Source organism: Cnephaeus nilssonii, assembly GCF_951640355.1.
Source record: "Cnephaeus nilssonii genome assembly, chromosome: 4".
Classification (NCBI taxonomy): Eukaryota; Metazoa; Chordata; class Mammalia; order Chiroptera; family Vespertilionidae; genus Cnephaeus; species Cnephaeus nilssonii.
In genome coordinates, this window is record NC_137075.1 from 103,766,112 (window position 1) to 103,787,459 (window position 21,348).

Sequence of the window (21,348 nt, forward strand, 5' to 3'; positions counted from 1 at the left end):
CCCACTGTCTGTGCACCTGAGGCAAGCGACCTCTGGAGTCTGTTTTCTCATCTGAGCAATGAGGGACTCGTATATTATGCAACACAATGAGCACTTCCTCCATTCCAGGTACAAGGCTAGGTGTTGAAAGCACAGTGCTGAGTAAACCAGCCCTGCCCCTGACCTCAGGACTAGGTCAGCAGTCCTCAACTCTGACTGCACATTCAACAGCCTAGACCAGTGATGGGCAACCTTTTGAGCTTGATGTGTCAAACTTCGCCAAAAAACTGAGCATAACTCGGGTAGTGTGTCGCTTTGAGGAAAAAACATTATTTCGCAAATGTTTCATCCTCGGCATGCGGCCGCGTGTCATCAGAAATGGCTACGCGTGTCAGTGCTGACACGTGTGTCATAGGTTCGCCATCACTGGCCTAGACACTTTGAAAAGACAAGACAACTCACTCCAGAGTAATGGAATCTCTGAGCTAGGGTCTTGGCACTGGGGGGAGGGAGGGCAGGGAAGAGGGCTTTTCAAATGTTTCTGATGCCCAGTGAGGATTAAAAACCACTGGACTTAGAGTAAGTTTCTGAATCTAACTTTTTATGACTTTACAAATGAGTACTTTTTTACAGGTCAAAAACCTCCAAAAAAAATAAAATAAATCCTGTGGTTTCATTAATAGTTTGGGGGAGAGTGACTAAGGGTAGGAGGTACCTTGCCATGCCAACAATCCTATGCTGAAAGGTCAAACTGCCGTGAGTCACCTCTAGTCTCAAGCACGCCTCCTGGGATTCAAATTCAAAAGCCACAGGCATCAAGTCATAAATGAGATCACCCCCCTCGCCCACCAAGGAGCCACAGATGCCTGCATCTTGCCCTTCTGGATGTGTTCCTCTGGGTTAAAGTACTACTTACCAAGCTTTGGTCATTCACAATTTTTGTCATGTCTGTTTACCACAAATGCTATTACTTAACCTTTTTCTTTAAAACCAACTCACTAGAACAACAAGAGTATTAGCCCTGCTGAATATTAAAACATAGTACAGAGCCTCTTTAATTAAAAGTGAGATGTTGGCACATGAATAAACACAGACCAATGAAACACAATAGAAAATCCAGAAATAGGTCAAATTAATTAAATATGATAAAAGACAGCATCTCAAAACACTGGGAGAAAATGGAATTTAATTGATTGACTGTGAAGATCTAATTGGCTTTATGAAGCGAATCATGAATTGGGCAGCATTTCATCTAGCAACTAGAAGGGTGCTCCCAGAAAATGGAATTTTATTATTATTATTATTATCCTCACCTGAGGATATATTTTTATTAATTTTAGAGAGAGAGGGAGGGAAGGAGAGAAAGAGAAAGAGAGAGAGAGAGAGAGAGAGAGAGAGAGCGAGCACAATTGGTTGCCTCCCATACTCAATGCAACCAGGGATCGAGACTGCAACCTAGGTATGTACCCTGGCCAGAATCGAACCCGAAAACTTTGGTGTATGGGATGACGCTCCAACCAACTGAACCACCCAGCCAGGGTGAAATGAAATTTAAAAAATTTTAAAATATTTTTTAAAAATTGGTTTCAGAGAGGAAAGGAGAGGGAGAGATAGAAACATCAATGCTGCAAGAGAATCCTTGATCTTCTGCCTCACACTGGGGACCGGGCCCACAACCTGGGCGTGTGCCCTGACTGGGAATCGAATCACAACCTCCTGGTTCATAGGTCGATGCTCAACCTCTGAAACATGCTGGCAGGGCCGAAAATGGAATTTTTAATAAGTGGTATTGGGATAACTGAAAAATTAGATAGAAAAGGATAAAATCGGGTCCAGCCCTCAAACCATATATTTTATTCCACAAGGATCAGGAAAACAAACAAACACACACCCCACTATGTAAGCAAGTACCAGAAAAAACACAGGTGAATTCAACCTAGAAGTGTAGAAAACTTTCCAGCACGAAGCAGTGAGTAAAGATCAATGGGTCTGTGCTGCCTGTCACTACTTGAGCCAATTAGGCAGAGACAGGGTTGAATCCTATATGAGCGTTTATTCCAATACTGCTGGCAGTATGGGAGAGCAGCAGGTCATCCACAAACATCTACTCTGCCTCTCCCCATAAACCAGCTGCTTATATTGGGGAGAAGAACAAAGATTACGTGGGGAAGTAGGCTAAAGGTTATGCCAAATGGGCAGTTAACAGATAATGCAGGCTGGAGATTGGCAAAGGCAGGAGCGGGAGGGTGGTCTTCAAAGGGCTGGCGGCTCTGATTTTTGCAACAAGGTTGTTAATCTTTCCATGATAATGGGCTGAATTTCTGGTGAGCTCCCCGGTCCCAGGTGCAACTCCCAGCCAGGTTAGAATGTGCTTTCTTTAACCAGAACAAAACAATTACGGTTAACAGAGCATGACTGATATTTCTTACAATTATAGCTGGACCCCAATATCCTATTTCTGCCACTATCAAAGAGACTGGAAAAAGAAATCTACTTCCTTTCTATTTAGTGACAATATCCACAAAACCACATGCATCAAGAACCCCTTCTGCATCATTTCGGCGCCACCTCTGCAGAACCAGCTTGCCCAGGCTCTGACCTGCTGCCCAGGGGATGCCATGCGAGCCCTCTCAGAACCCACCTGGGAACTCCTGTAGTGAGGACAATCCTATGTCACACAGAGGGCAGTATGGAGAGATGCTTCTCCTTCCTCCCCGAACATCAGTCCTAACCCATAATGGACACCTGTCCTGGCTCTTCCTCCTACACTTCTCTCCCACTCCCCATTCCTGCTCCCAGAGGTCACACGCCTTCTAAAGCTCCTCTCCCAGGAGCCTTCATCTTGGGTACAGCTTTCTGGAGAATCCAGTTAAAATTAGTGGAGTTAACACACTAACTGTTTCTAATACCCAGAAAAATACTTCGTTATCAAAATTTAAAAAGCATTCCTCAGGAGAGTAGCATGCCTCCCTACTCCCTGAGGGTGGGCTGTGAGTAGAGACTTCCGGGGAAGAGGACAGTATGATGGGGGGATAAATGAGTGACGTTATAGCGATGACACCTCAACAGTCATAAATCCTGCGGTAGTATCTCCCTCTATATGTGATGCATGGGACTTCACCACTGTGTCTTCCTCCCTAAAACGTATCACCCCAGTCTAATCATGAGAAAGGCACAAGAGAAATTCTAATGAGGGGCTCCCCACAATATGCCTACCCAGCGCTCCTCCAAATCGTTGAGGCGACCAAACTCAGGAAAGTCTGGAAAAGGACCAGAGCCCAGAGGAGCCTAAGGAGGTACAACAACTACTAGTCCATGTCATGTGCTGTCCTAGATGGGACCCTGGGATGAAAAAGGGAAGGAGGAAACTTGAGGAAAGGATGGACTTTGATTAATAATAATGTATCAATATTAGTTCACTAAGTATAAAAAATGTTACTATGTAAGATGTTCACAGGGGAAACTATATTTGGGACGGAGTATGGAAACTCTCTGTAGTAGCTGCTCAATTTTTCTGTAAATCTAAAATTGTTCTAAAATATAAAGTCTATTAATAAAAAGAGAACAAAAGCTTTTAAAAAGCTTCCTCCACCTCTGGCAATGGGGCCTGGGATCTGCATTTTGGAAAGAGATACACACAGTGATTCTTATGCACAGTAAAGTTTGAGAAACACCTGGGACACTGAGAGTTATCTATAATAACAAAAGCATGATATGCTAATTAGACCAGACAGCTGAACGACCTTCAGGACGTCCTTCCAGACATCTGGAAGACAACCTTCTGGACGAAGCTGGGGCTGCAAGGGCTGAGGCAAGCTGTCCTGGCTGCGAGGGCTGAATCAAGCTGCCGAGGCTGTGACCGACCAGCGGGCTGCGGCGGGCGGGTGGGCAGGGCCCAGGTGCCTGCTGGGGGCCAAAGGGAAGCCTGGGTCCCGGCTGCCAGAGGGAAGCCGGTGCCAGCAGCCGGGGGAAGGAAGGCCTACTCTTGCACGAATTTCGTGCACCGGGCCTCTCGTAGTACATAATGTCCTTACAAAGAAATAATGGAAAACACGCTCCACATCATGCCTCATGGCGGCGGGATGGAAACACAGACAAAAGCACTGTCCCCCCAGCAAGGCATTAATCCATTAAGCAGGTAATGAAACGGCTTTCATCTTGGATGCCAGCTTCAACTGCTTGGGGTGGCTGCCCGGAATGTTGCACCTGGAAGGACCCATGCCAAGCGGAAAGGAAGGCATGATTTACAGTCCATTTTACGGCGCCAGTGTCAATATTTACTAAGCATCTAGCAAGTGCCAGGCACAGTGCTAAGCTCTAGGGCCTAATCCTTTATGAAATGCAGGAGAAAGTGTAATTACAAATACAGCTACGGAAGAAGAAATATGAGATGCCATAGCGACAAATAACAGGGAAGGGCCCTCAGGCAGCCTAGAGGCCACGCACTGCCTCCCTGAGGAGGTGGCATTTAAACTGAGATTTGAAGGCTAAGAAGTTAGCAAGGTGAGAGGAAAAGGAGGTGGACTTTGGTCAACTCATGAATTAGTCCCTTAATCTTACTTAAGGATTCCTGGAGAGAGAACAGAGAAGACCAGAACAGTAGACACAGTTCCTCAAAGAGGCCAGAGTGGAAGGTAGGCCCTAGAGAAGGTTTAAGGGTGCTGGGAGCCTCTAAGGAAGGGACTCCGGGCAAATATATCACGAGGGGGAGAGGACTGGAGCAGGTGTGTAAGAGGCTTCCAAATCCAAGCTCGTGTGAGCTCTCGTAAGGTAAGCTGTCCAGTGTCTCTAAAGATACGGGAAGAGGTGTCTCTGGAGCTTTACACAGGCTTGTCTGTTTTACTCTAGAACGAGAAACACACACATCGGCTCACGTTTCCCCTTTTTCCATGGCTTCCATGAATTTCACAGCTAAATGCACTCAATTACATAAACTTTCTTTAAAAAAATATTTTTTATTGATTTCAGAGAGGAAAGAAGAGGGATAGAGAGAGAGAAACATCAATGATGAGAATCATCGATCGCTGCCTCCTGCACACCCCACACTGGGGACAGCCTGCAACCCAGGCATGTGCCCTGACTGGGAATAGAGCCACGACCTTCTGGTTCATAGGTCAATGTTCAACCACTGACGCACACCGGGTGGACACAGTAATGATTTCTTAATCTAAATACTCTGGTACAATGATCTCTACCCCAAAGTAGCATGCCTCCAGTTTTGTCTTTATTTCAATAGTTCTATTTTGTGTCTCTTAGAGAGAATGTCCCTGAATCTTTTGTAGAAGTTGAAGCATCAATAGCAGCTGTGGTTTCTAAACCCAATACTAATGATCACATATGATCGGTAAGTCATACAGTGACCTGACAAAAGGGCAGAATATTTGAAATCAGAACCGTGCCAGGTTTTCCTTCCTCATAGACGCAACAGACTGGGGTGGGGAGGTAGATCACTAACCTCTCTCTACGGAGCACTATACTCCAAGAACCTTCGATGTGTCCTCATCTGACCCTCACAAAACCCTGTGAAGGTGCAGCAGCTCTTCGAAGAGCCCTAAAGACACGTGCTCCGAGTATCTTTAGAGACAATGGCCAGCCCACCCAAAGCTTGGATTTAGGAGCCTCTCACACACCTTCTGACCTATGTTTGTGAAGGTTACCAGTAAGAAATCGGCTCCATGTCTGCCAGCCTTCAGGAATGGCTCTGGGGCAGAACCCAGGTCTGTCTGACTCTAAAACCCAGCCCGCTTAGAATACAGGGGACAAAATGTGACCTAAATCAGTTATAACAAACACAAACTTCATGCACAGCTACATTATCTCCAAAGCAAGGAGTAGATGACGTCTTTCGCACGGCCTTGAGGACAAAGACAGTGCATCTTCAAACACAGCAGCTAGGGAACTCAGGAACAGGGCTCCCTCCACTGGTGAGCTCAGGGAGCCACCCACTTCCTTCTTTTGAATCCTTTCCTAGTCCTTGGCCTTTTTTGGGGGGGGGGGGAGGAGGGGCGGGGTTGGAGGGAACCTCTAAGTTAAGACCAGGATTAAACTTCCTTTCATTAACTTTATCTCTTTCTTTCTCTCTTCTTTGTTTAAATTTAACATTCTTATAATTGTTCAATATTTGAAGCCCTAATGGCTGATGACTTCACAAAATAATTTGTTTCAATTTAACACTCAATAACTTTAAAAATGTTTATACCCTTTGGCATCAGTAATAATACCATTTTGCTAATTTACCTTAAGAATATAATCAGAGAAGCAAGCCAAGATATATGTACACAGACATTTACCATCATGGTATTTTAAATGATGGATTGCTAAACACAAGCTAACTATCCTAAAACTGGGGTAGTGGTAAATAAATTATGGTATATCATGTGATAGACTATTATCAACTATTTAAAATGTTTTCAAAGAATATTTATGACAAGGAAATGCATACATGTTAAATGCAAAATTTCCAATACAAATGCATAGTACAATATTAAGTTTGTAAAAATGTTACACGTACACATGAAAAAATTAAAGAAACTAAATCACATGTTTTACGGGATTATCCCTAACCAGCAGGATCAATGCTGATTTTTAAAAAAGTGGTGACTTATGCCCTCGCCGGTTTGGCTCAGTGGATAGAGCATTGGCCATGCACTTGACCAGGGTCGATTCCTTCTTTAGACCTTTCTATGTTTTTTAATTCTCTACATTCAACATATATTCCGTTTAAATCAGAAAAAAATATTTTTTAAAAGTAAAAGAAAACTGCCCCCAGAAATTATTATCTCTATGGGGAATCTCCTCCTTTTGGGCTAGGAAAGAGAAAACTGTGCCCTTGATGAGGGACCGGAGCCCTTCCCGCATCAACCCTGAGTGCTGGGCGTGCTCCTCGCTGAGTTGCCAGCGCATTACTACTGCGCACCTGATGCTCACCCGATAACCTGGAGTCATCGAGCGTACAGGCCACTGCAAGGCTGAAACCTGGGTAGTATACATGTTCCCTTTAAGGGGAAGCAATGTTTATGTGAAACAATGCCGACATAATTTATTTTCATGAAGCTTATTTATGTACAATTATCAACTAGGTCTAAATTTTTGTTTTACATAACTAGACACAAACAACCAAACCAGTAAGATTCAAGATGGCATTACGTCAAGATAAAAGGATGCAGTCGCTCAAATTAAAAATCGTCACCCACAAGGTAAATACGGTAATGACACTGCCATAAAACAGGTAGACAGAACAACGGAAGAGAGCCTAAAGGATGCACACACACAAGTCCCATAGCCCCGAGAGCTGGCCTTCCTGACGTGACTTCTAAAGACATCTGGAGGGATGCTCCCCCCCAGGCCCCCGCCCTCATTCTGCAGCACTAAGTTCAGAAATGTACTTGGACCAGCTGTTAGCGCGGGCTACTGGCGATAAACAAGGGCTGTGTTCGTGCCTGTGTGTCTTATACTGTACCTTGTATTCACACTGCACTCTGTAGGTACTCCAAGATGGATCAAGTGCCTTTGGCCCAGATGGGGCAGTCCCCTGGCACATAACCAGACCTCCAATATGCTAGTCTGGCCCTGACTTACATATACAAGGCTGGCTTGATGGGGGCAGGTAAGCTTTCTGAGGATCGGAGGTGATCCTCACTCAGATGTTACCAGCAGCGACTATGCACCCCTGAAGAGGATTTTGGGATCCAGGTGTTTGTACAGCCATTCAACTTAGAAAACATGGCTGATATCGCTGCCAGGTATCTACTGATATAATCAAGTATCTGATCAGCAATTTTGAAGAAAAATATAATTTTGACTTTCATCTCATTCCAATCTGAAGAATAACTTTTAAAAAATTCTTACATATAAAACAGAAAAACAACTTAATACGTAACCAATCTTCTAGAAGAATGCCGTCCTAAACATAGGAAATGATGAGGGGGGGGGGGGGGGAATAAAGAGAAAATTATTCAGTGACATAAAATTCTCAAACTTCTTTATATCAAATCTTTAAAAGATAAAAGGGAGATAGTGGGAATGTTCACAGAAGAGACTATACCAACAAATGACTAAAGTATATAAACAGAAATATATTCATATACTGTGTATGTGGGGTTTGTTGATGTTGTTTTGGTAGAAAGGGATTCAGTAAATGTCTGTAAATCTTTTAGGGATGGGGGATACTTGGGGGAGAGGGAGGTCTGGTTCCGTCCACCTCCTTACCCATATAATCCAGTACCATGGGGGACAGTAAGCCCTCAAAAAATGATTTCTGAAAGATATGAAAATACATTAAGGTCTGTTAGAAAAAGGTCTGTTACAAAAAGAATTCAGGCAGTAGACTAGAAAATAATGAAAACCTCAGACACAGCTTCTTCTTTTTTAAAAAAATCCTCACCTGATAGAATTCTTTTAGGTAAGAGTGGAAGGGAGGGAGGGAGGGGGAGAGAGAGAAAGATCGATGTGAGAGAGACTTATTGGTTGGCTGCCTCCTGCAGATGCCCCAACCCAGGTGGGAATAAACCTGCAACCCAGATACCTGCCCTTGACTGGGAATTGAACCTGAGACCCTACGGTACATGGACGGATACTCTAACCCAGGCGTCCTCAAACTACGGCCCGCAGGCCACATGCGGGTGTTTTTGCCGTTTTGTTTTTTTACTTCAAAATAAGATATGTGCAGTGTGCATAGGAATTTGTTCATAGTTTTTTTTAAACTATAGTCCGGCCCTCCAACGGTCTGAGGGACAGTGAACTGGCCCCCTGTTTAAAAAGTTTGAGGACCCCCTGCTCTAACCACTTAGCTCACCAATCAGGGCAGACACAGCCTTTTTTATCTGAGTAACTGATTCAACAGGACTTTTTTTTTTTTTAAACACATCAGAATTTTATTGCTTGAAGAATACAGCATATGAAATCACAAGAATGTCCAAATGCAAAATCACTAGGCTTCAAACATATAATACATTATCAGATGCAGTAAAATATTAATTAACCTGAACTCTGCATCAGAAAAAAAGGTGTGAAAAAATATCTAAGTTGTTTACTTAAGAAACAGAGACACTTAAAATAGCAAGTATAAGGATGTTACAGTACAAATTAGAAAAGCCAACACTTATTAACTTACTGTGTCTTAGACCAGACTACCTTTGGTACTTAAACTTTAAAAAAACACACAATCCCTTCTATGTTGTCCAAAGCACGTCATAGATACAATGTCAACTTCAACTTAAAACATTCTACAAAATTAACCTTTTTGTGGCATGGAGAAGTGTATTTAATAAATGTATAACAATATTTCACTTTTCCTAAAAGTCAACAGGACTTTTTTTGCTAAAATGTGGACCAGTGCTGCAAGTGTTCAGCTTATTGGTTAGAATGCATCTGCAGCCGATGGCTTTCTGAGACACTCCTTCGAAGGAAGAGTTTGGAGACTACATTCTAGACCTTTATCATTGGGTCACATCTTGGTAACCGAGGTTACCTAGGTAAAATGATGTGTTATTTTCATTTTAAAAATTCAGGATTGAACAAAAAGAAAAGTGCTTTTCATGGATGAAACAAATTGTTTATACGCATCCAAATCAAATGAGCTGACAACAGACGTGATGAACAGACATAATGAATAGATTCCCTTGACATTAGGTCCATTTGAAAGAGCCAAGTATTTGAGGTCCATGTAAATATACTTATATAGATATTTAACTATAAATAGTCTGCAACAGAAAATCATGTTAAACTGCCAACAGCATTTTAAAAATGTGTAAAAAACCAATGACTTAAAGGGAAAAGTGCTGACTGACTCATTTTGGAAAAAACCTTTAAGAACTTCCATTTCTATGTCCATGTCTTTTTTTTAAAAAAATCTGATCCAGCCCAGCTGGCATGGCTCAGTGGTTGAGCATTGACCTATGAACCAGGAGGTCACGGTTTGATTCCTGGTCAGGGCACCTGCTCAGGTTGCCAGCTTGATCTCTAGTGTGGGGCATGCAGGAAGCAGCTGATCAATGATTTTCTCTCATCATTGATGTTTCTCTCTTTCTCTCCATTCCTCTCTGAAATCAATAAAAATGTATTTTTAAAAAAAATCTGATCCAAAAGAATGGGACCTAAGAATGCTATTCCAATACTGTTGATAAAAAAATTAAATGTTCTATTCAAGAGGACCAGATAAACGGTAATTTTTATCAAATAAATAATAAAGGAAATCAAGACAGGAGAAAGATAGATCCATGGAAACAAGAGAGGAAAGCACCCACTTCTAAAATCCTTTGCTTCACAGTAATAATCTGAATTAAATTACCATATTTTCAATTAATTATATATTAAGAAGAACTAAAAATGTACTCTTAAAATTATCTTGATTCCAGATCTTTTCACGGACAGAGACAACCTAATGTAGTTCCAAAAGAACACGAGAAATATTATTCTCTGCAGCTTCTGAAGCCCGGCAACTTAAATCTCCTCCAGAATTGAATATAGACTCAAACTGCCCCTGAAAATGCAAACATCGGGGCTTCTTATTTCCAGCAACCATGGACTAAGTAAACCTGAACAGAGAACTAGAAAAGCAGGGAAAATAGAAAAAAATATCTGCTTGGAGGCTTCGGGAGGTGAACACAGTTTTGGGGACTGCTTTTCCTGGGAGGGTGAATGCTAAAAGCTGGGCATTGGGTTGCGGGTGAAGGTGCTGGGACGAATTGGACACTAGGAGGCTCTCAGAAGGACTGCAGCTCCGCTTAGAAACATCTCAGTCCCTGCGACTGCATTGAAGTGGCTCCAGATCTTAAGTGCCCCATTTGCCTGACAAAAGCAAATGTGAGTTATCACTAAAAGAGAAAAACATCATGTTAGGCCTCTAATTATTTCCACAAACAATTCCGCAAATATGATGTCCAGCACACAATTATAAAACAAAACAAGGCACGTAAGACAAGACAATATGAATGAAAACCAACAGAGGCAGACACTGGAAACGACTCACACGTACTCCCATAATCAAACTTTAATTATACACACTGTAGTCAAGGAGATAGAAGACGAGACTGAGTGTTTTGCCAGATAACTTTTAAACTATAAAATGAATTAACAAGTAGAAATTAAAGAATAAAAAATATGTACCTGAAAGTAAAAACTCAACTGACAGGTTTAATAGCAGATTATTCATAGTGGAAGAGGAAGAGGTAAGTGGGATTATCAGAATGAAGGACAGAAAGACAGACAGAAAACATAGAAGAAAGGTTAAGAGACACAAAAGATACAGTGAAATGTTCTAACATGTGTAACATGTCTAAATGTTCTAACAAGTCCCAGAAGGAAACGCGAGAGAGAATTGGGCAGAAGCAATATTTGAAGTCCTAATGGCTGATGACGTCACAAAATAATGAAAGACATGAAGCCACAGATTCAAGAAGCCCTAAAAACCTTAATTATATATTTTTAAAAATTGTTGAAAACCAAACACAAAGAAAACACTTAAAAAACAGTTTGATTAAAACAGACAAGTGATTTCTCAACAGAAACAATCCCAGTCAGAGATAATATCTTTAAAGTGCTAAAAGGAAACAGTGGCAAATCAGGAATTCTGTAACTACTAAAAAACCATTCAAAAACGGAGGAAAATGTTCTCAAATTAAGACTGTGGTGATGGTTGCACAATTTTGTAAAATTACCAAAAAACCACTGAACTGTACACTTTATTTATTTAAAAAAAGTTTTTAATATCCCAAATGGGAATCAAACCAGTGACCCTTTAGTGCATGGGATGACGCCCACCCAACTGAGCCACAGGGACAAGGGCACTAAAAACCACTGAACTGTACACTTTAAATGGGTAAATTTCATAGTATGTCAGTTATACTTTGATAAAGCTGTTTTTGTTTTAACTGAGGGATAAATAACGACATTTGCCAATAAGCACTATAAGAATCTGTCACCAGCAGACCTTCACTAAAGAAATCCTTACGGGCATTGTTCCGGCGGAAAGAAAAGGACCCCAAATGGAAGATGACAAATGTGCAATGCAGAGTTATGGGTAAAAGATGACCCTTTTGATAAACAGTGCTCTGAAAGGGTTAACTGGAGAACACAAGGCTTGAGCCTTACAAAATCTAACAAATGTCAAAGGGAAAGCTCATTCTGTTAGCCTAAGCCTTGCACAATATGCTCCCCTTGAGTGGTTATTTTATAGAAATTCCTGAAGACCATCACCCCTGCACAGCCCCCCGAGAAAGGACATGGCCATAAAACTATGAAGGGGGCGCGGTCCTGATACCTGGGTCAAGCCGAAGCCCAGTCTGCAGCTCTCCCGAGCGCATAAAAGGCCTGCTCCCTCCCCAATTCACCGCTGGCTCTTTCTTGAGTCAGACCACCTGCACCCAGGTGCCTCGAATAAACATCATTTTGATTACACTAAACCTTGAGTCCGTTCTGTGTGCCCTCAGCCCAACCCTAAACCTTTCATGCTCAATAAGTGGTGCTGATAAGAAATAAAATTTGAACCCATTTTCACAAAAATAAATTCCAAGTGGACTGTAGATCTTAATTTGAAAGACAAAACAGTAAGATTTCTAGATGTTATAGAAAACTATCATTTTTTTTCTAAAAAAAATACGTTTTTATTGATTTCAGAGAGAGAAAGGGAGAGGGAGAGAGACAGAAAAATCAATGATGAGAGAGAATCACTAATAGGCTTAGGAGGATCAAGCCTGCAACCGCAGCATGTGCTCTGACCGGGAATCAAACCCTGACCTCCTGATTCTTGGGTCCATACTCAACCACTGAGTCTCACTTTCGGGGCAGGAAGCTATCTTCTTGATCTACAAATAGAACTCGTACAAATTAGGAAGAAAAAGACATGTAAGCCGAAACCGGTTTGGCTCAGTGGATAGAGCGTCGGCCTGCGGACTCAAGGGTCCCAGGTTCGATTCCGGTCAAGGGCATGTACCTTGGTTGCGGGCACATCCCCAGTAGGGGGTGTGCAAGAGGCAGCTGATCGATGTTTCTCTCTCATCGATGTTTCTAACTCTCTATCCCTCTCTCTTCCTCTCTGTAAAAAATCAATAAAATATATATTAAAAAAAAAAAGACATGTAAACCCCAAAAGAAAACTGGGCAAGACATTTGAACAGGCACCTCATAAAAGAGGATACCAAATAAACATGAAAGATGTCCAACCTCATTAGTCAGCAGGAAACTGCAATTTAAAACCACTCACCGGGATGGCTAAAATTTAAGGCTGACAATACCAAGTGTAAACAAGGATGTGGAGCACAAGAACTCTCATACACTTGCTGGTAGGAGTGTAAATTCGTAAAAACACTTTAGCAACTTGGAACAGTATCAGCTACGGAAGTTAAAGATAATGCACATCTTGTGAGCTAGAAATTCCACAGCGAGGTATATACCCATGAGAAACGCATGCACCAGGAGACACATAAGAGTAGTCATAGCAGCATTAATAGCCAAAAGTTAGAAACAATTCAAATGTCTACCAACAGTGGAATGGATAAATCGTGGTGCATTAATACAATGCAATACTATCTATAATAATAACAGCGTAATATGCTAATTAGACCGGACAGCCCAATGAGAAGGCGGGGCTCCGGGGAGGCAAGCCCCCTTGGCTGCGAGGGCCGAGCCCCTTGCACGAATTTCGTGCATCAGGCCTCTAGGAGAGCAATAAAAATGAACAACTACAACAGAATAAATGAATTTCAAAAACATCTTGAGTGAGAGAGCCAGACACAAAAGAATACAGATTGTATTATTTCATTTAAATGAAGTTCACAAAATAGGCTAAGTGAAACTACAGACACTATAGTTTATGGTACATGTGTTTAGAAGGTAAAATTACACACACAAAAAAGCAAGAAGTTATCTCCCACACGTCGGGGCCGGGATGCCGCTGGAGCGGGAATTCGGGGCTGCTGGCAATGTTTTAGTTCCGACCTGATACCAGCAGACCCCTGGCTGGCTGGTACCCACAATTGGGTCTTGCACTTGATGGGCGTTCGGAAAGGAAGGGAAAGGGAACGAGGCAGGGGAGAGGAGGAAAAGCACCGCTTGGCAAGTAAACCGAAAGGCGGCTCAGAGCGCCGGCACCGGGCGGCTTGGCCCGGGGGTACACAGCCGGAGAGACGGAAGCCAGAGGGGCTTCGGACCGGCCTCCCGGGGCTGCAAGGCACCCATCCGGGCTTCGGCCACCATGTGCCACCGCGCGGCCGGCGCGCGGCCACACCTGCCTGAGGCGTCGACACCCCGCAAGGCCGGCGCGCCCGCTCCCTCCAGCGCGCCCCCACCTCGACACCCCCGGCAGCTCCCACCGTTCTCGACGCCCCCACGACTCCCCCGAAGCCAGCCCCGCGCCCCGCGCTGCCCGCCGCGTCCCCTCCCGCCGAGGCGTCCGCGAGGCTCACCTCATTGTCGCTGCCGGGGCGGGCGCGCGGGGCCGGGCGCGCGGCGCGGGGCGCGGGGCGTTAGCGGGGGAGCCGGCCCCGGGCGCGGCGGCTCCGCGTCTCGCTGGGCTGCGGGGGGCAACGGGGGTTCATCTTCTCGGGGCGGGTGTCCGGGCCGCTAGCTGCGGGGATGGGCTGCGGCCGCGGCGCCTGACAGCTGGGCCCCAGCCCCTGCCATCTTGGCGGGCGCGTGCCCGGGCCGGCGTGTGCGCGCGCCGCCGGGGAAGGTGGAAGGAGGGGAGGGGGCGGCGGCCCCCAGACCCGCTGACGGAGAGGCGAAGGCGAATTCAGCCCGAGGGCCGAGACGGAGGGTGCGCCCCTCCGCCCGCTGAGGGGGTGCGCGCGCGGCCGCTGAGGGGAGAGCGCGCGCGGCGGTCCAAGCCCGACACAAAAGGCGCGGGGCCCCACCGCCCGCGCCTCCGGGAGATGGAAGCGGGGAGCTGCGAGGGGCGGGGCCTTGAGGGGGCGGGGTCGTGATAGGTGGGCGGAGCCGTGAGAGGCGGGGTCGTGATAGGTGGGCGGAGCCGTGAGAGGCGGGGTCGTGATAGGTGGGGCGGAGCCGTGAGAGGCGGGGTCGTGGTAGGTGGGCGGAGCCGTGAGAGGCGGAGTCCTGTGAAGTGGCGCGGGGCCTTGGGAGGCGGGGTCGTGAGAGGTGGGGTCGTGAGAAGTGGGGTGGAGCTGTGAGAAGGGGATACGGAGGGGCGGAACTTTGGGTAAAGGGTGAGCGGTGAGGGGCGGGGCTTAAGGGCGGATACAGGAGGTGTGGGGTTGTGGGGGGGCGGGGCCTAAAGGAAGCGGGGCGTTGGGCCCGCACGTGGAGCGCTGCGCCCCGCCCCGCGCTAGGCGCTCCTGCACTGATGGAAGCCGGTGAACGCGCCAGCGTCGGTGCGCGGTGGCTGGAGGATGCCCGCCACCTCCGGCGCTGCAGTGCGCCCCGCCTGTGCGGACGCTGTGGGCAATCCCGACCCGAGGGGCGTCGAGGTCACCGACTCCTGACGCCCCTCTTTCTAAATAAAGAGCCACGGCTGGGGCTGGGAGTCGCAGCTTTTGGGAAATACCAGCACTTGAAGGATTTCCTGCGGCCCAACAAGAGCCCCACCCAACGCCCCAAACCTGTGAAGAATCACCTCAAAGTAGGTCAGACAGGTTTTCTCTGGTTGTTAAATCCCCATCCTTCCTAGAGGTTAGCCATTCCTCAGGGTCTCACTTCCCATATCCAGGTAGACATCGCTCCAAATCCCTTTCCCCTCTGTCACAGCAACATTGACATCATGTCTGCCTTTTAATAACCTGGCTAGCGTTTGACAGTGCCTGGCTCACAGTAGGTGGGCAGTGAAGGGTCGCTATTTTACTCCGGGCCCAGATTGAGAGGAGGCCCTGTGAGTGCTGTGGTTTTGCCCAAGATAAGGAAGTGGGGGAGCCAGTTCTCCCGCCAAGGTTTTTCTAACTCAGAACCCTAGCGCCCATCCAATGGTTTTCTGCGGTTGAATATCATTCTCGGGTGTTGCAGGTTGGTCTCTACATATTTATCCCCCTCCCCAACCATCTACTTGTCAGAGTTCCTTAGTGATGGGTTGTCACAGCTCCACTTTCCTTCTCCTGTTAGTTTGAACCTGAAGCTTTAAACTCAGAAGGGCACCTTGGTTCCCTAGTCTGGTTAGCAGCCCCTCCTAATCTGATTTGTCCCTCTCTTCCAAGGGTCAAGATTGGTCTTTCTTGACCAATCAGAAGAGACTTGTTAAGCCCTAAAAATTACTAAAATGGACAAGCCCAGGTCACTTGGTGTCATTCTGGCGTGCTCTGCAGAGGCAGGGTTACCCCTGGTCAATGCATCTCGAAGTTCTCTGAGAAGATTCCCTGGGATATTGGCCTGTTTATTCCCAGCTTGGTTTGTTGAAGCATGTGGCCCACTCTGACCTTCAGATCAGGCACTTTCCTTGCTGACTTGGAATTTGACAGGTTGTTACTATCCAGTGACTGGAAGAAGGTTTGCTGGGAAATGTTGATGGTAGAGTTGCTATAGAACACTAGTACCAAAGGCGAGGGGTACGTACCCACCCCCTCCATCAACCTTTCCTGCTAACTACCAATCCCCTGGAACAATAAAGATATTCGCATTCCTTTTTTTTTTTTTTTGGTTAATCCTCACTTGGTATTTTTCCCATTGATTTTTAGAGTTAGTGGAAGGGAGTAAGAGAGGGAGAGAGAAAAACATCTATGTGAGAGAGAGACACATCAATTGGTTGCTTCCTGCACACGCCCCAACCAGGGTCGGGGATTGAACCTGCAACCCAGGTACGTGTCCTTGACTGGGAATTGACCCGGGACCCTTTGGTGTGTGAGCCAACGCTCTAACCACTGAGCACACCGGCCAGGGCAAGACATTCACATTCCTTTTAGGGGGATCCGAGAATGTTGATGCTGGAAGGGACCCACAGATCCTGCCGGTGAAGGGTGAGGGCACAGCACACTGAGAAAGGGGAAGGGACCGGTCCAACATCACTCAGTGTATTCATGGAAGTAGCTGTGTTGGGCTCCGGAGAGGTCGTTTCTTGCATGTGATGTATGTTCCTCAGGGCATCATGAGCAGCAGGAAGGGTCAGGGAGGACAGGGGACCGCTTGTGCCCTAAGCTGCGCTCCGATTCCCCATGCATGGGTGTTGGTCTTTGTCTAACCAGCCCACGGAGGGGAGAGCGCGCACACCCAGCTGCACACCTCTCTGAACCTCCATTCTCATTCGAGAGAGGGGACACCTGATTCTGTCTGGCAGGCCCTGCTGAGAATCAGCACAAAGTAAGCTCCCCAAAAGCAGCCTTTCCGCCCTTCTCCAGCACCTCACTCACGTCTCCATCCCCTTTCCCTTCACCATGCATCTTTTGAAACATGTCTTTTTAGCGTGTTTCCATTTACCGAATAAAGGCGTTCTTCCTTCAAAGCTCATGGATTCATGTTTCCCATTCTTCTGATAAAAAGAAAATTCACATTTTGGGGGAATATGTGGCCCCCAAATGATTTGTTTGTGGAGGTCACCAGTTTTGGGATTTGAAAAATAGCTCACCGAAGTCAGTGACTTCGTGACACAACAGTCGTTTTCTGGAAATACAACACAATTTGTATTCATTCATTCATTCATTCATTCATTCAGTGTTTACTGAGCACCTACACATTTTTGCCTCCTCTCACACCCAGGCAGGCCACTGCCTTAGTCTACGTGGCAAATCATCTTCAGACCCCACCCCCGTGATCTTGCTCCTGGAACCCTGAGCCCCCGCATGCACCATTCTCCACGCTGCTTTGGGGCTTTGGGCTCAGCCCATTTTCCCTGCCACGATGGTCTTAGAGCCACCAGACTGGGAACTTCATGCATGTTTTGCTCCTCTTTGCCCCCCTGCGAAGAAGAACCGAAGACACCCTGCTGAAGCATCCTCCTCATCGAGGCAGTGTCTGCGGGGGTCGGACCAGCCTGTGTGCACAGGCATCACACGTTGGGAGCGGGAGTTCCTGCCTGTATTCTGGTTCCATCTGGCAGGAAATATACACAGCTTCCAGCCCATTTTGCCTTCCTCGTGCTTGAGGATGGGTCACAGCTGGCGCTTCTCATTTGACTCCGTCTCATGGGCTCTTTGGCTCAAAATACAACTCTCCTTAAGGTTATGTTTTACCCACTTTGAAGACTCAGGAGAGGGAGGGGCTCTTGGGAAAGGAGCCTGCTGGTGTCATACGGGGGGAGCGACCCCAGCTTCCTGATGGGGTAACTCAAAGCCCCGGGCCAATCAAGGGGAAGCTTGGCCAGATGTGGAGGGGACCTTGGGTACTTGCCCGGCAGATGACAACGTCTTAGTGCCATGGTTGGCAATAGGAGGAGGGCCGAGTCCCAGGCTGGAGCAGGCCTACCTTTCCGGAGGGGTCTGGGGCCAAGTCCTGCCGTCCCAGGCTGCATTGAGCGTTCCCACTTCATTAAGTTAAGAAAACTAAGCCAAGGACATGCCTCAGGCCAGCCGAGCCGGGAACCCAGAGGAAGCTGCTGACTCCACAGGAGCCTATGCCCTTTCCCAGGAGCCCAGGACTTTGGGAAGGGATGCACCCCGGCCTCCTCCCCCCGCCTCGGAAAGCCCCCCTCTCCAGTATCCCAGCCTCAGTCATCAGGTCCCAGCATGGGGTGTGTGTGTGTGTGGGGGGGGGCGTGGGGGGGTGCGTGGAAGGGGTGTCAGCCCTGGGGAAGAACTTCCTGGTCACTTCTCCCTGTTGGCTGTCTCACACTGGCCTTGGCCTTGGAGAGCCTGACAGCCAGGCCTTCGTGGGGGCCGATGGCACTCACTCCCACGTGGGGCTGGAAGGGCTGTTTTAAAAACAGTCCGTGCTTTTAGAATGTAAACTTTAACTAGGGGCAGTGAGAGACGGGAAACACACCGATCTAAACTCGGGTGGCACACTTTCTGCAAAGCGCCAGGGAGTACATATCTTTGGCTTTTTGCAGGCCATTCAGTTTCTTTTATAACTATTCCACCGGGCCTTACAGTTTGGGGGTTGCCACAGGCCATATGTAAATGAATGGGCATGACTGTTGTCCAATAAAATGTTGTTTATAAAAAAAAGAGCGGGACCTAGAAGATCAAATGAAAAAAAATTCCCTCACCAAACAGAGTAAAATAGGAGGAAATGGAAATTATCATTTTTGTCAAAATGAGACACGTAAGTGATACATTCAAGGGGCCCAACTTCTCAATAATAGCAGTTCCAAAAGGGACGAAGGAGCAGAAGCCATAATTGAGGACAAACTAGAGTTTTTAAGTTAAAAGAACTCACCAGAAGAGTGGGTGTTTCCCCCTAAGATCAGGAACAAGGCAGGTTACCTATCTCACCACTGCTTCTCCATGTTGTACTGGAAGCTTGTCAGGGCCATTAGGCAAGAAGACATCCCTAATGGAAAGCAAGTAAAACTCTTATTTGCAGATGACGTGACTTTGTGTATAGACAATCCTAAGAAATCCAGTAAAAAACTATTTAAATAAACAAGTTCAGTAAGGTTGCAGGATGCACAATTAATGTACAAAAATTAATTGTACTTCTATACACTTGGTTTGAACATCCGAAAATAAAATGAAAACAATTTTATTTACAGTAACTTCAAAAAGAATAAAGTACTTAGGTATAAATTTAACAAGAGACGTGTAAGACTTATACACTGAAAACGACAAAATGTCATTGAAAGAAATTAGAACCTTAAAACCAATTATTTTCAACCTTTCTCACCTCATCGCACACCTAAACCAATTACTAAAATTCTGTGGCACACCAAAAAAAAAATGTATTTTTTGCTGATCTGACAAAAATGTGAGTATAATTTTGATTCATTCATACTGGACAGCTATTGTTGCATTGGCTGTTGTCACTTTTTATTTGACTATCTTAGGGGAAAGAGGTCAGGGCCCCTGGCTAGTCAGTATCGTATGTTTAAAAAATTCTTGCGGTACACCCGTGTGCCTGTCGTGACACACTGGTTGGAAAATCGCTGCCTAAAACCAAATTGGTAGCTGGGGACCTCTGGATGGCGAGCGTTGGGAAGCCAGTCAGCTCCGGGACCAACTTGGAGAAATGTTATGCACTGTGACTGACCACCAAGCTGGCTTGTGGCAAGACCGCAGGTAGACAAGGCTGGGAGCCCAGCAGGTGACCCTGCTCTGCCTCCACTCAGTGTGTGGCCCTTGCTGGGCTTGGGCTTCCTCGAGTTGGATTCTACAGGGTAGACTTTGGTGTCCCTGGGGCAGCTGGAGGTGGCCGGGGAGGGGTGGGGTGTTGAGGGGAGTGGCGTGGGTGGGAGAAACGAACATAGGATCAGAGTATTCGTGGTTACCTCCCCCCGGACTCTTCAGCCCAAGCAGCGGCATTCTCGCTCATATCACCGAGTGGATTTTCCTGTGCGGTTTTGTCTGAAGAAAGCTTTTGCTGCTAAAACAAAGTTTGAAAGCCAGCTGGCCCCCCAGCCCCCAAGCTGCTTTCCCTCTCATCTTTTCATAACATTCACCTGCCACAGTTCATCGGCTCTGCCTTGATGACTTCGTGGTCTGTGAGCATTTTGAAGAAGTTCATAATGTGTAAGTTCTTCTCCTTTTACAAAACCGCTGCTTAATTTGGAACGTAATTTAAACTTGCTTTTCCCAAACGACCTAGAACTAGGCTAGTGCGCAGGGCTGACGGGCTGGGGAGGCGGGTACAGTTTCCGCACGAAGCCCCACTCTCCTCTGAGAGTGATGAGGTTTACAGCCCTTAGGTAAAAATAGCTTCGAGCAGCTTCCGGCAGGAAGACACTGACAAAGGGAAAAAGGATTCATTTGCTAAAAAAAGAAAAAGGCTCCCAAATTGCTACCATCATTTTGGAATTTATTTTTGCAAAATGTATCAGGGGGCAGAAAGATAATCTTGCGCTCAAGTCAGCCAGTCCACTCGCCCTGAAGAAGTAAACCTAGCTTAAAAAAAAAAAAAAAAAGCCCTTGCCCTAACTGGTTTGGCTCAGTGGATAGAGCGTTGGATTGCAGACTCAAGGGTCCCAGGTTTGATTCCAGTCAAGGGCATGTACCTCGGTTCCGGGCACATACCCAGTGGGGAGTGTGCAGGAGGCAGCTGATCAATGTTTCTCTCTCATCGATGTTTTTAACTTTCTATCTCTCTCCCTTCCTCTCTGTAAAATATCAATAATATATATTTTTAAAAAAGCCCACTGGCTAGCTGTATCCTCCTAAGAGGGCCATAGCTCCTGCGGGGTGGCACCACGCAACCCCCCTTTCTGGGCTCTGTAAACTGCTCCCCACAGCACTGCAATATCTCGTCCTTTACCCTTCAATTCTGTCCACACCTTGGTCAACACCTGTAGACCTTGATTAAACCCTCCTCAGACTACCCCGGTTAAACGTGCTGTCTGGTTCCTAC

At 46.3% G+C, this 21,348-nt stretch overlaps 1 protein-coding gene across 1 annotated transcript in view; it reads right to left on the bottom strand.

Annotated features, from left to right (window-relative positions):
- Window positions 1-14,860, bottom strand: part of EVL (Enah/Vasp-like) — a 109,444-nt gene extending 94,584 nt beyond the window's left edge. The window contains exon 1 of the mRNA XM_079769029.1: window positions 14,382-14,860. Coding sequence (XP_079625155.1) covers window positions 14,382-14,386 — 5 coding nt within the window. The 5' untranslated portion in view covers window positions 14,387-14,860. The remainder of the gene's footprint in view (window positions 1-14,381) is intronic.
- Between the last annotated feature and the right edge of the window lie 6,488 nt (window positions 14,861-21,348).